At 42.2% G+C, this 15261-nt stretch overlaps 3 protein-coding genes across 4 annotated transcripts; all 3 read left to right on the top strand.

The window, feature by feature from the left end:
- The first annotated feature begins 577 nt into the window (after positions 1–577).
- On the top strand, positions 578–5587 carry LOC102722902 (E3 ubiquitin-protein ligase MBR2-like). The gene is made up of 7 exons (XM_006643715.2): positions 578–809; positions 2926–3045; positions 3127–3768; positions 4297–4703; positions 4783–4881; positions 4966–5112; positions 5238–5587. Exons 2-7 carry the CDS (start codon positions 2958–2960, stop codon positions 5361–5363), a joined length of 1509 nt encoding a protein of 502 aa, XP_006643778.1. The 5' UTR covers positions 578–809; positions 2926–2957; the 3' UTR covers positions 5364–5587.
- A 2351-nt stretch (positions 5588–7938) lies between these two features.
- Positions 7939–9111, top strand: LOC102699551 (fasciclin-like arabinogalactan protein 11). Of its 2 annotated transcripts, XM_040526498.1 has the most exons (2): positions 7939–8141; positions 8190–9111. In XM_040526498.1, exons 1-2 carry the CDS (start codon positions 8064–8066, stop codon positions 8856–8858), a joined length of 747 nt encoding a protein of 248 aa, XP_040382432.1. In that variant the 5' UTR covers positions 7939–8063; the 3' UTR covers positions 8859–9111. The 2 variants fall into 2 exon arrangements, with proteins under 2 accessions (XP_040382432.1, XP_015693691.2); XM_015838205.2 differs by having other exon boundaries at positions 7939–9111.
- A 4851-nt stretch (positions 9112–13962) lies between these two features.
- On the top strand, positions 13963–15157 carry LOC102722619 (protein DOG1-like 3). The gene is made up of 2 exons (XM_006643714.2): positions 13963–14532; positions 14612–15157. Exons 1-2 carry the CDS (start codon positions 14017–14019, stop codon positions 14894–14896), a joined length of 801 nt encoding a protein of 266 aa, XP_006643777.1. The 5' UTR covers positions 13963–14016; the 3' UTR covers positions 14897–15157.
- Positions 15158–15261: the final 104 nt, after the last annotated feature.

Here is a 15261-nt window from a genome sequence, read left to right as displayed (position 1 = left end):
CACAAATTAATTTGTAACAAAGAATCAAAATAATTAAATGATACATATATATTAGGTATACCTTGTAGTTTTGTCAACGGAGTCTTCACCGAAATCAATGCTTCTTTTTGAGGCTATGATGTTGCAATGAATAATATTTAATGATGAGTCTGTGAAGAAGTCAGATGATTATGTCATAGGCTGATTATAGTCTTAATGATCTACTGATAATAAATGCTTAGGCCTAAAGAAAATAAGCTAGAGGGGATCACTTATATAGGTATATAGGATTTCGAGACGAAATGCAACCTCTATTAGTCGATTATTCGGCTGTGTCTCTCACTGCACCTGGGCCCCACAATATTATTTTTTCTTCCTATGGAACGTACTACTCCTATACCACCGGTAGTAGCAGTAGCAGCTTACCACTAAAGGGACGGCTTTAAATTTGGGTCGTAGCGTTCCGGCCGTGACGTAGGTGGGCCCCACCCCCCGCACGCGATGCGCTTCCGCTTCTCCGCCCCCAATGCCAACCTCCACCAAGACCCCCGCCATCTTCTATAAATACCGCCACCTTTCCGTCCCCTTCTCTCCCTCCCCCTTCCCCTTCACCATCACACGGCATTTTGCTAGTTTGTACCCGCGTGCCTCGTCGTCGTCGTCTCCGTCTGTACCCGCTCGAAGCTTCCGTGTCGCGGCCTCCCTCTTCGCTTTCCCCCTCTGCTCCCGGGGGGATTTGTAGTACCGGTGGTCGGGGTCGGTCAGCGCGCGTGCGTGAATCAGCTGCGTGGATTTGGATCGGTTCGGTCGGTCGATCGACGGCTCGTGAGGTACGCGCTTCGTTGTCCTTCGATCTGCTGCGGGGTTCGGATGATCATGCTGTTGCGCTTGGTTTTGGTGCGGTCTTGACCACGGTATCGTAGGATCGGCTGCTCGTTGCAGCGGGATTTTTTGTTTTCAATTTTTAAAATCAGGTGGTTCCGTGGTCGCGGTTGTTGATGGTTTCGGCTCTGTTCTGTAGAGAATCAGGTGGTTCTGTGGTTGCGATTGTTGATGCTTTCGGTTTTGTTTTGTAGTTGTTCGTAGTTGTTGATCGATTTGGGAGTTTCGCGTGGTAGGATTGATTTAGTGGTTAGGATTATACTGATTATTTGGGTAATTATGGTGTGGCTATTTCTGAATCCTATTCAAAGGGGATTTTTATTTTGCGTGTAGTTTTGTATCAGCCCCAATTACGTAAGTTAGAAATTTGAATTTATATATTCGTACATAACTACGGGTTTGTGCGATTAGATTTAGATTGCTAAATGTAGTCACTCATCCAACATTTCTGAAAACGAAAATCAAATAGGTGGATTTCCTCGTAATTTCTGTAACTAGAATATGGTTATCATTTTTATTTTAATACAGTTTTATTGTCATTGTCTTTCCTCCCAATTTACCAATTTAATTATTCTGTACGGTAGTTATGTAAATGGATATGATGGGAGCTTTTATATAGATGGACATAACGGGGATTAGATTTATTTAGTTACTTGTTAAACTACTCGTTTCTAATGTGCATAGGTGAGGATCTATAGTGTGTAATCTAGATGGATGATTGGTTTGTTGAAGTGTTATTTAGTGGACTATTGTTAGTACCCGCTCCTGGATTTCTTTTGGTGATTGACTTGATTATTAGAAGAAAATGTTTAAAATTCAAGTACGAATGGTCTCAGACCAGATTGGTTTAATCCTAATGTTCTTCGAGCATTGGGAAAAAGGTTATTAGTATTAGTAATGTAGCCTTTAGAATGTCTCTAATTTGCATATATATGTTGTTAGTTCTCTGAAACAAATGTAGCTAATTTAGATATTGTAGCTTTATCCAGGAAAATAAGGTGCAAGCACTTTTGCCAAAAGATCATAGAGATGCCATATGCAGTTATGCATGGCATCTATTTCGTGGGGACATATCATCTTCCAGTTATGAAATGAGATTCACACCTGCATTAGTGAAATTCTGCTGCTCTTGGAAGCTCATACTACTTGGCACTACAATATTTATTCTCCCATGCATCTCCATGATTTCCATGTGTTATGTACAAAATCTGTTTGCATGATATTATAGCATTGGTTTATGCCTGCCTTTAAAGTATGAGGTGAGCTTTTTTATAAATTTTTACTGCAAGAGCTGGCAAAAGTTCTGTAGACACATCATAGGAAGGACTATCAACATTAAAACCTTTTGGCTTTTTGACGTGTAAGATTGATCGTTTTACTAATACTGATCTTTCATATTCATTTAATCTTTCTGGAAATTAAATACCTAAAAGAAAGTTTAAGTAGAGTGAGTCCTGCAATATCATATTAGCATTACACATTGCTGTTAAATGATATTTGTTCATCTAGAACCAGGAAGAAATGTGCATGTTTACTTGTATCAGCATCAACCTCCTACATCTTTTTATAGCCAGTCATGCTAAATGTTAGACAATAAGATCTTTACGAAAAGAAAGGGAGAAAACATTAAATTACTTTTGTTTCGGACTTTTCTTGAACCACAATAACATTTTAACTTCTAACATTGGGAATTATGTAATGAATAGGGTGCATAATGGCATATTGAGCTATCATTTGCCATTGCAGTGGCTTTTGAAACAAACTCCTTGATGAAGTTTTGAATTCATGTACTTCTATGTTGTTGTTCTTGCACACTTTGTTGTATTGTGCCTATTCAAACTCTACTATTTATGCTCCATACTCCTTACATCAGTGAGTAATTGACTAGTTGCTGTAACATGGAAGTTGCATCTATATGATTTTATTCCCATGTTTACGAGATATTTGACTTGCAACAATCACAAGCACCGTAACACACGTTCAGCATCATGCTAATGCATCGTTTCATTTCAGTCTTCAATGTTGTGCAATGCTTAATTAATGATATCTGTTTGTAATTACCAGGCTAAGGACAGCCATACTGGACTGAGTGTTTTATGGCTAGACACCATGGCAATCATTCCCTGCTGCCAGAGATGGTTCAGCCCAATAATGAGCAGCAACTCAACGAACCTCTGCCTTTAGGTAGCAAGACTGCATCAATAATCTATGCTATTGTACATGTGTGAATTGTGATTAAAATAGTATCCTTCTTTTAAATCTCAGGTCAGAACTTATTTGTGCATGCTGGAAATGATACATCCCTTAAAATTGGCCCTTCATACCATGGGAACGTGACAATTAGATCGAATGACATTCCATCTTCAAGTCGAGCGGCACAATTTTCAGTTCATAGAGTTAAAAACACAGGGGCCTTACATAATCCCTATGTTCACTGCCCTGCTGGAAGCTCCCATGGCCATGTATCCTACAATGCTCAAACTGAGCCTGTTATAACTTATCCACATGGTTCTGAGGAAGAATTTGCTCCAGTGAGTTCCCAAATCAACAACAGAACTGCTGCAGTTAAACGAAAAAATCTTGTCATTTATCCAGAGTATAGCATCAATGGTGATGGTTATTATGCAGGTAGCTCATCAAGTACCCAGTTCTCTAATTATCTGCAGCCAGCTCCGTTTTCTGAGTCCTTGTATCCTCAAATGCCTCCAAGTATTGGTCCAAGCAATTGGAATGACCATAGCTTAGTAAATCAAGGAGGAATTCAGAGAAATGTGAGACAACGCCATAATTTTGCTAATATTTCATTGGAATCTAGACCAGTCCATTCAACTTCAAATGCTTCCCAAATTACATCAATGAAAAGGAACGGAGAATCTTTTTCTACACAAATGAGAACTATGCCTTCAGGTTAGTACTTGTTGCTTACTTAAATTTGCTAGCTGTGCCATCATAATAAATTAATATTCTGCACTCTTATTTTCTGTAAAATATTCTTCGCCAATGTTTTTTTTGGTCATCACAAGATATGATGGGACCCCACTGTTTTACTTGACAATTTACATTTTATTAAGTGGTTGGTTGTGGAACATAACCAAAGGCCATCTTAGTTTTATTTTGAGTGGGTTTGGTGACATGATATATTGGTTATAGAACATATTTCCTCCGTTCCATATTATAATACTTTTTGTGTTTGTCTAGATTTATCCATATAACAATGTATATGTTTTGTATATGTGTCTAGATTCATTAGCACACATATGAATCTAGTCAACTAGAAAAAGTCTTATAATATGAAATGGAGTGAATAATACTTACAGCTGCTGTTTACCTGAATTTGGATTATTAGTCCTGATATATGTTTTTTTATTCTAAGTTGAAATGTTCAACTTTCTCACTGTTTTCACTTACAGAAACATGTATTAAATGATTATGTAGGTGCCTCTGGAATGTCCCCTATGGAAATTGCTTATGGTCCTATGGGAAGTAGCAACTCAACTGTTCCTGTCCCAACTTCACTTGGCTCTTCAGGCAGTGCAACATTCACCAATGGTGTCTTTGCTCCTAGGGCCGTTCATGCTAACACTGGTCCTAGCTACGTTCACCTGCCTTCTGTAGCGTCATCCAGTTCTACAGCGATTCCCCATGAGGCGATCATTCTGAGCTATCCACCTGCTACATCTGCAACTACCTCAACATCCATGAGAGCCAATCAGCCCTTCGTTGTCAGAGCTGCTGCATCTTCTAGGCATGCAAGGAATGTACCTATAGGGCATGCTAACAGCGGAAGGAACAGAAGGGCGAGAAACTCGTACTATGCGCATCATCCGTTGATTGATGCACAGGTAGATGCTTCTCCATTCCTACCGTAATCAGTATATATTTAAGTTTTAATTATGAACTGAAAAAATGTTGTTTCTGAAGCATTTGATGATAATGCAACAATTGGCTCTCCGAGAATCAAGAGAAGCGCAAGACCCACACAGGGGCATGAGATTGGACATTGACAATATGAGTTATGAGGTAGAAAAGCTGGCTTTTGCTTACATGCCTCCTACCCTGGAAACTTGAATCTCTTTTATTAACTCTACCCTTTGTTGACAACAGGACCTGCTGGCTTTGGGTGAATCTATCGGTAATGTCAGCACAGGCTTGGCAGACGAAAAAATTTCAGGTTGTGTTAGAGAAGTGATTTATTGCAGTTCTGACGAACAGCTATACGATCAAGATGATGGGAAATGTGCCATTTGCCTGGTACAACTTTCTTTAACTTCTTGGAGCATTTAACTTCCAGTTTCAAGTTGAACAATTTGTTGCCTGTTTCAAAAAAACTTGGGCAGTTCTGACTGATGATGGATGGGTTGCTGGTCTTGTTGCAGGAGGAATACAAGGACAACAGTTTGCTGGGAATACTGAAATGCAATCACGATTTCCACACCGACTGCATCAAGCAATGGTTGAAGGTGAAGAACTCATGCCCCATTTGCAAGGCGGCCGCTGCATAGGACACCAGAGGACAAAAACAATATGTTCCTCCAATTTGTTAGTCTTTAGACCCCCAATTAACTTATTTCATTCTTTGTGCTCCTCAGTCATGTAAATAAGTAAGTTTACTAACATTAAATTATTTTGTGTGTTACCATAGTTGATATCCCATTTGATGTATTATTAACTATTAAAAATCCATTTGTTGGATCAATTAATCATATGAAGTGGTTTTACACCTTTACGCTGCAACCAGCCCCCTTGCTGAACAGATGTCCGTGGAGAAGCAGTGCTGGATCTTGAGCCAAAGTTCAGAAAGAGCTAATTCCAAAATTCCCAAGTCATAGATGAATTATCATGTAAAGGGGGTGGCAGCTGGCCATCTCATGAAAAAAATAAAAATAATGATCTCACTAGGTCTTGGATTATTGGGCTCTTGGTCCATGTTGGCCCCAATAAAACCCATGCTTTGGGGCTCTCATGCAGTCACACTTGGTTGAGCTTGTTGAGGCCTCCTTTGAAACAAAAGACTGTTCCAAAGAAGCCCCGCGGCTATTGGCCGGAAACCTCTCGGAATGTTCACAAAATGTCCAGAGGCTGCGCTATGCTCCTACATTTGTATTCGTCCTAAGAGTAAGATTTTGCAGTAACCTAAACTCTTATTGCTGTTTTAAATCAATAGCAACTCAGTTTCCTTCTAGAAAGTTAAAAGGCCTTGGAATTGTCTGGGTGGTTAAAGAGGTTAGAGGTACATCTCCTGAAGTTTTACCCCACCTGGACCGGAAGGTTTGATGTCAGGAATCGGTGAAATCCATCATACCTAGTGATGGTGAAGTTGCTTAAGGAATGCATCGGTTTCGATTTTACTTCGGTTTCAAGATTTGCAGATGCTTGAGCTACAGCTCGATATTATTTGGCTACTGGTATATGAGGCTGATGTAAACTCACTGTTCACCGAATGCACGTACTTGTGTAATGTCCATGACACCATGTACATGGATTTGATAGGGACAGTGTTGGATCAAATGTTATCATCGGTAGCAGGCTAGAGGATACCAGAACTTTGATGCGTCTCGCTCCCTATCCGTTGTCAATTTGGTGTGATACATGTTGTCAAGCTGAAGAATCAAAGGACATCATTTCCTGCTCCCATAACAATAATGGTATGTTGCACCAGCTACTTGTTAATTTTTTTGGAAACTAGTGTGCCACCTATTCCAAAATGGCATCGAGGTGACACCAGTATCATTATTGGGTAAAATTGCCATGGTGAACAGAGAACAACTACAGGTGAACTTCCTTACCGTCCGTGTTCTTACATGCCATCTAAATAGTCATCAAAAAATATGAAAAAAAATTAATAAGATAGATTAATATAAGTTATATCACTTCATAAACTAAGTATACGTATATTCATAATTGTTTTTGTTATTTTTACTACAACTTGTATAAGTTAAATTTAAACTTGCATGTTGGTGGAGTGATAAAACTCATATCAAACTATCTTGTCAATTCTTTTCATATTTTTTATGACTATTTAGATGACATACAAGTAACGGATGTATATACACCCGTGTGCTTAAAAAACTTGTTCCGTAGTTTGTAGAATAGTAGTAGTTTGCAGAGGAATAAGAAAATGGCAGGGGTGAAATGTCACGCTCTACAGAACGATTCTGAAACAAAGGGAATAAATAGTTGGTATCTTTGGATTGCAGGAAGTAACCACATGAATTTGGAAGGAATTTGTATGTGGTTAGAGCTAAATAAATGGAGAGCGAAGTGGACTTTCTAAAAGAAAATAGAAAAACATAAGGCTTTTTAAACTAATATTTATTTTCATATGAAACTTTGATATTTTTTAGATAATGAAAGTTATTGAACTCAGTCAATTACATAAAAATGATGCACCATATCGAGAATTTTGATATATTATTCCTTTGTTTCAAAAGATCTCCCGTGAAATCATTTTAAAGGATTTCAGTCAATCAAAATTCCCGTGAAAATCCTTCAATCGAAAGGAGACATAAAAAATGCAGTAATTTCTACCTAATCTTCACCCTTCTTCATCCGGCTAAGGTCCAAGATTAGGTCCACAATGCGTCATGTTTTTGGTTAGATCTTTTCTGTCAATTGGTTAAAGAACAAACCAGCTCCCGCAACGCATTGGGAAAACGAGACCATCCTCCTGTCCAAACGAACCAGCATTGCACATTGCATCCAGCCTATCACTCAAATCATCTCCTGCCCATGCAAAACAACTCAGAAATCACTGTCATTACCGCCTGGTTTGTCAAAAACAGATGGAGAAAAAATGGACAGCAAAATCACCCAGATCTTGATAGGAGTGGTTAACCCCACCACACATGAAGTCTGCAGTCATGCATGCACTTGCTGCTGCCTGAAGCAAGCCCAGCTGTTAGCCTGTTCCACCTTGGCAATGGCATCTCACCTCACCTCTCAGGGTTTGGTGCCCTGTAACTGTACAAGACTTACCCCCACATAAACCCTACACCCACCACCTATCTTACAGCTCACTCATCTCCTCTCCTCTCCTCATGCATGCAGCCACCTTGTTATAAGTCACACACACCCCTCATCCACATTGTCACATTGTGATCGATCGAGTTTGAGTACTTGCAGTTGCATTGTATGCAGAAAGCTCATCACGGCCAATAGCTTTCAAAGAAGCAAGAAAAAGGTTAGTGACAGCATCCAGCACCATGCAAGCCATGCAGAGACTTGTGTTGGGTTTGCTTGTGTCGATGGCGATCACGGCGTCGGCTCAGGGCCCGACGGCCGCGCCGGCAGCGCCGGCGCCGGCGACCCCTGCGACGCCTGCGGCGCCGGCGCCGGCGTCGACGAAGACGACGAACATCACGGGGGTGCTGGCCAAGGCCGGGCAGTTCAACACGCTCATCAGGCTGATGCGGTCGACCGGCGTGGCGGAGCAGATCGACAACCAGCTGAACAGCTCCCGGAACGGGCTGACGGTGTTCGCGCCGACGGACAACGCCTTCACCTCGCTCCCCTCCGGCACGCTCAACTCGCTGTCCGACCAGCAGAAGAACTCGCTGGTGCAGTACCACGTCCTGTCCACGCTGATCCCCATGTCGCAGTTCGACACCGTCAGCAACCCGCTCCGGACGCAGGCCGGCAACAACTCGCCGGGGCAGTACCCGCTCAACGTGACGGCGGAGGGGCAGCAGGTGAACATCTCCACCGGCGTCGTCAACGCCACCGTCGACAACACGCTCTTCACCGGCGACAACCTGGTCGTGTACCAGGTCAACAAGGTGCTGCTGCCGATGGCCATCTACGGCACGCCGGCGCCGGCGCCCGCGCCCCTGGCGCCCACGAAGAAGAAGGGGAAGACGCCGGCGACGTCGGTTGCTGACGCGCCAGAGGCCGCCGACGCGACGCCGGACGCGACGCCGTCTCTCGCGGCGGCGAGGGTGACGGCGGGTGCTGGCGTCGGGGTGGTTCTTGCCTTGGTGAGCGTCTGGTTGGGGCTGTGACGTCGATGAGAATTCAAATCCCGGCGAGATCTCTGTATTGTACGGGCCATCGATCTTATTTTTCTCTTTGTTGTTCACATTTCTTTCTCTTTTTTTTTCAAAGGTGTTCTTTTCTTAATGTTCTGGCCATTTTTGGTTGATTTATGACGTCATATCATTGCCATTATTGTAATTGCTAGGAGTATGTAATGTATAATTGGATTCCCATTTTTCTGTAACGTAATGGTACTAAATAAACATGAGTTGTGCATAATTCAGAACCACCATTCAGTACATCACCTGGAGTACATATCTAGCAGGGAACGTATTCGGTATTACTCTCGCGGTGGCGGCAATTTGGAGGGAAAAGACAGCATATTTGGGAGTACATATTAGAAGCTGATAGAATGTACTAGACGGAATATTGAATGAAAAGTTAGACTGGACATTTAGGACTATATTTTCTCCGAATGTTATGGCAAAAGAAATATCAATCTCCAATAGTTGGTTATATATCCGCGCAATTGCATACGCGCAGATCACGAGTGCACATATATATTTGCGCTGAGTAGGGGATTATGCAAACTTAACAAAGATGAAAAGATGGGATGACAAACCATTGGTGATTGTTTTTTCTCAAATTGACAAAAAAATTAAGGATGAAAAGGAGGGATGATAAACTGTTAGAGTTGCTCACATAGGATACGGAGTCCAATTGGAGCTTTCTCTTTAGAAACGAAGGCGACGAAGCCCAATAGTTTGTACTGCCCATGAGCCCGTTAGTGGCCAACAAAGCCACACTGGGCCGCCACGCGCGCGGATGCAGGCGGATCGACGCGTGCCGTTGTGTGGTTGACTGTTGCGCGATGCCGCTATTCCTGTCACGGGCGCGGATCCATCGGCGCTCGTCGGCACGGCGGATTCCCACGAAACGTCTCCGCGGCGCGCGCCGGCGCGGCTGCTCCGGTTTGCAACAGAGGGTGCATTGTACTGTATCACACATGGTACAAACACTGTTGTTGTTGCTGCCGTGCAGTGCACCGGAGGATAATCCCTTTTGTTCTGGAGTTGCATTGGCATATACCGTGCTCGCCGTGTAGCTCTTCCTATCGTCGGAGACGGAGAGTACTGTACTCTAGTAGTACCAGTACCATACAGCTGAACAGCTGCAGCTGTTTTGCTGCTTCTCGTTGTCGTGTCCGGATTCCACGCAAAAACCGTGGGCCATCGCTCGTCCACTGTATCTGGCTGCTTGCTGCTGCACGGCCAAACGCAGGAAAACTGCGCGGCGTGACGGGATCAACATGAGAATTCCGAGCAGGGCATGAATGTGCATCCACGCTATCCAATTCCTTCGGCTCCAAGCGAGCAAGTGCATCCTCCTTATCACAGCGATCGATCGGTCGCTCCAACTAGACCTTTGCCCCCCATATCCCTGTGTTTGCCACAATCCCAGAATCCAATTAATAATATCGAGGTCAAAACCTGCCCACCTCTAGGACACACGGCCATTCCCGATTGTATTGGGACTGCTCGCAACTATAAGTTAGGTGGTGTTTAGATTAAGAAAATTTTTAAGAAAAGTGTCACGTTAAATGTTTGATGGGATGTCGGTTGGGGTTTTCGGACACGAATGAAAAAACGAATTTCACGGCTAGCCTAGAAACCGCGAGACGAATCTTTTGAACCTAATTAATTCGTCATTAGCACATGTTGGTTACTGTAGCACTTACGACTAATCACGTTCTAATTAGGCTCAAAAGATTCATCTCAAGATTTCTTCCGTAACTGTGCAATTAGTTTTTTTGTTAATCTATGTTTAATGCTTTATTTAGTTTTCCAAAAATTTGTTGTGATGTTTTTGAAAATTTTTTTTGAGAACTAAACAAGGCCTTAGTCCCAACTTGGCGAATTGCCACGCGGAGCGCAGCATAGTTAGATCCTGTTTGGATCCTTCAGTTTTTTTGTCCCTGTACATTGGATGTTTGGACACTAATTAAAGGTATTAAATATATACTATTAATAAAACCTACCTCATACCCTAGACTATTTCACGAGACAAATCTATTGTGCTTAATTAGTCTATGGTTAGCGAATGTGATGCTACAATAAACATTTGTTAATCGTGGATTAATTAGGCTTAAAAAATCGTCTAATGAAATAGTCTTTATTTATGTAATTAGTTTTGTTATCGGTTTATATTTAATACTCCTAATTAACATCTAAACATTCGATGTGACAAGAGACTTTAAAAAAGTCACTGGATCCAAACAGCCACTTAGTTACACTCGGAGAAACGTCAGGGTTTACAAGACCAATCTCAATGTTTCATGAAGATATCATGCACATTACATAGGTACATAGGGTGACACATCAGCAAAATTGCTGACTTGGCAGGATCATTAAATAAGGGAGTTTCATGAGATGAGAGAGGAGTTTCATCATGAAACTAATCTGGCTCGCTTACCTAGTTTACAGTCTTGATAACTATACCATAAAACTATGCATTGAGACTAGCCTAAGCTACCATCCACAAGACGTTTTAAATATTACTAAATTTATCAATTAACCACTATATATTTTATATATACCTAGATTTATTAGTATTCATATAAATATAGATAATTATATAAAATATTATATTCTAAAATGAAATAAAAGTCGTACTAATATAGCAATAACTTCACAATGTTTAGGGGTGGTACCGTGGTAGGCAATCTTATAGCTAATATTTAATAGCTATTTAAGAGTATAAATAAATAATTTAACTGTTATAAAGTAAAAGTTTGTTTAAGGAAGGTCAAATGAGAAGTTTTTATATATAACTTTTTCTTAACGAAATACATAGACCCCGTTTGGGTAGACTCCAACTCATCTCCAAGCAGATTATAGAGCGTCACTGCAGAACTGTTTGAATCTAGCTCCACCTCTGCTCATTTTTACAAATCAACCTAGCATGCTCCACTTATATTTTACATGGAGCTGAAACCGGCGAGATAAAACTGTTTGGTTGGACTCTGGCTCTAGAAGAGATAAAGCAAAAGCTGAAGCCTAGACTAACAGACCCACAATATCTGAGAAACTTGTAAACGGAGTTCATAAAGATCCAAAAAAAGCCAGTGAAAATGAAGTATATGACCTAAGGGATGTTTGGGACAAGGGACAGTCCCTTAACTTCCCTTGTCCCATCAGATGTTTGGATACTTATTATAAATAGTAAATATAGATTATTAATAAAGCTCATCCATATTCTTGAACTAATTCGTGAGACGAATAGCCTATGTGATGCTACAGTAAACATATGATAATTATGGATTAATTAGGCTTAAAAAAATTATCACGTAAATTAACTCTCATTTCTATAATTAGATTTATAATAAGTTTACATTTAATATTTATAATAAATATCCAAATATCCGATTTGACATAAGGCTAAAAAAATTTAGCCACATCTAAACACCTCTAGCCTAGATGAGCGATTGGACATTTTAGCCTCTCAAACAAGGGAGTTTTTCTACCAAAGTAAAGTACAAATACCTCTCCTCACCTCTCAACTCTGCTCTTATCTCCCGCGGCCGATAACCACCTCGGTTGGCAAAACCGTCTTTCGATCACCGGTGCGTGCAGTTCTAAAAGGAAAAAAGATCACCGGCGCATGCGGTACGGTCCAGGTGAAACAAACACACAGAGAAAACAGCCGCTGCCTCTGCATATGCACGGCTGCACCGTACGTCCGCGCCGATGGGCTTGATTACACGGCCGACATGACAAGTTGGCGTGGGCCGCGTGCGCGTGGGTGGGCGGGCGTGAAGTTTACCGAATTTTACGGCTAGGTGGAAACTGCAAGACGAATTTTTTAAGTCTAATTAGTTTACCGTTAATGTATATAGGTTATTGTAGCACTTATGATTAATTAGACTTAAAAAATTTGTCTCACGATTTTTCACATAACTGTGCAATTAGTTTTTTCTTTTATCTATATTTAATACTCTATTTAGATATTAAAGATTTAATGTGATGTTTTTAGACCAAAATTTTTGGAACTAAACAGCCCGTGAGTTTGTTTGTGCGAGCCGCCGGTCCAAAACTATCGGTGTGCGGTGGTGGATAACTGGAGTCTGGATATGCACGGAGCTGACGACGAACAGAGCCGGAGAATGGCTTCTTTGAATCTGAATACAGTGCACCACGTGTACGTACCTTGGGTGCAGCTAAAGATCGCTTGGTCCCACCATCGCGATGCATACATGGAGAACTGCTGGCCACCAGTACTCGCCACTGCGATTCATAGTGTAGCAGATATGATAATCTTCTGTCATATTAAAAAATAAAACGTTGTATTTATAAATAAAAAATAATTTATGAATAAAATTATATATTTATATATATCTGGGTGTGTTTTCATCACGATTAGAAACTAAAGCTGAAAAATAAACTTTAATAAAATAATCTTAAAATCAACTTATTTTTTTTAAGTTTGAAATTTCAATTTTTGTTATCAACAGAACCCAAAGCTAAGAGATTGGGTTTAAAACATTATTGTAAAACTATCACTAGAAAATTACAAAATTATCACTAGAACTGTCATTCGAGTAACATTATTATAATTTAGAAAAAACCAATGATAAATTTGCAAAACCCCTAAACAAATCATAATAAAGTAGTTAATAATTATATAACTTTTTAAATAAGACGAAAAGTCATAGATAAAAAAGTCAATAAAAAAATCGGTGAGAGTAGATACGAATCCACAGTTTCTTTAGTCCCAAATAAAAAAAGTTACTGTTTGTCTTTTACGACTTCTATTCCAAAATAAATAAATTTCTCTGTTTTTGGATATAATTTTTTACTCTTCATCTTATTTAAAAATTTTTTATGATTAATATTTTTATTGTTACTATATGATAAAATATAAATAGTATGTTACTTGTGTCTAATTTTTTTAATGTTTTAATAAATTTTTTAAATTAGACGAATGGTGAACGGCAGAATTTTTTTTTTTACGGAGTAGTAAAGATTTAAAGTGCCCGGGCGAGAGTTACGACAAGACAATGGCCGACATGTTCCACCTCTATAAAATGCACCACCTTTCTCACGCTGCTTCACTCGTGAGTCGTGACTCACCTCAGCTCACATCGATCACCTTCTTCTCCTGCCGTAGCCACCATCGGCCGTAACCATGCCGCCATCGCCGCACTCTCCTCAACGCAACGGCAACCACGCGCCGGCGCATTCCGGCGAGACCTTCGCCAAGTTCTTCGAGTGCTGGATCTCCGAGCAGTCCCGCGACCTCGCCGCGCTCCGCTCCGCCGCGTCCGCGAGCCCCGCGCCGCCCGACGTCGACCTCCGCGGCCTCGTCGACCGGGTCCTCGGCCACTACGAGTACTACTACCGGACCAAGTCCGCCGCCGCCTCCAACGACGTGCTCTGCATGTTCTCCCCGTCGTGGACCTCCACCACGGAGAATCTCTACCTCTGGTGCGGCGGATGGCGCCCCACCGCCGCGCTCCACCTTCTCTACTCCAAGTCCGGTGCGCAGCTCGAGGCCCAGCTCCCGATGTTCCTCACCGGCGGTAGCCTCGGGACCAACGACCTCGGCGACCTCTCCGCCGAGCAGCTCCAGGCCGCCGATCAGCTGCAGCGCAGCACCGTCAGGAAGGAGCGGGAGATCGAGAACGCTGTCGCGAGCGCACAGGTAAGTGACAGCTTGTTCATTCGGTAAGGCGAGCTCATCAGCACTGTGATGGAAAAGCAGCAAAATGAGAACAATGCAGGAGTCGTTGGCGACGGTGAAGATGGTGGCGCTCGCCGGAGGCGGCGGGATGGACGTGGAGGCGATGGAGACGGAGATGAAGAGCAAGGCTGAAGGGATGAAGCGCGTGCTGGAGATGGCGGACGGCCTGAGGCTGGAGACGATGCGGGAGGTGGTGGCGCTGCTCCGGCCGTCGCAGGCCGTGCACTTCCTCATCGCCGCCGCCGAGCTCCACCTCGCCGTGCACGAGTTCGGCAGGCGCAGGGACGGGGGCGGGAACGGCCCCGCATCGCCGCCGCCAGCGTGACGCGTGCGCGCGAGATCGCGTCGTGCGGCGGCGATTCCAAGCGGCGCATGGCGCGCCATGATGCGTAGGCTTGGCTCGTCGTCTAGCTGGTTCTTCGCCTGCTCTGGTCAACACAAGTTGTTGCGATAAGCTTTGACCAATATTTATTTATGTAGTATTACTTGCTAGTACTGTTTTTCTTTTTTTTTTCGCTAGAATACCAGTAGTATTTTTGTGCGTCTTACTTGTGATGATGGAATTTTTCTATTGTGCCATGAGTCTTTGGAGCAATGCAGCTAAGCTGTGCGATATTTCTTATCAATCCTGCTGAGAGGGAGAAATTGATTTTGGTGTCATGTTTTTCTACTAGGGAAGCATTATTTATC

Source organism: Oryza brachyantha, chromosome 1 (assembly GCF_000231095.2).
Source record: "Oryza brachyantha chromosome 1, ObraRS2, whole genome shotgun sequence".
NCBI classification, from domain to species: domain Eukaryota; kingdom Viridiplantae; phylum Streptophyta; class Magnoliopsida; order Poales; family Poaceae; genus Oryza; species Oryza brachyantha.
The sequence above is the reverse complement of the archived record's forward strand: the minus strand, read 5'-3'. Positions and strand labels throughout refer to the sequence as shown.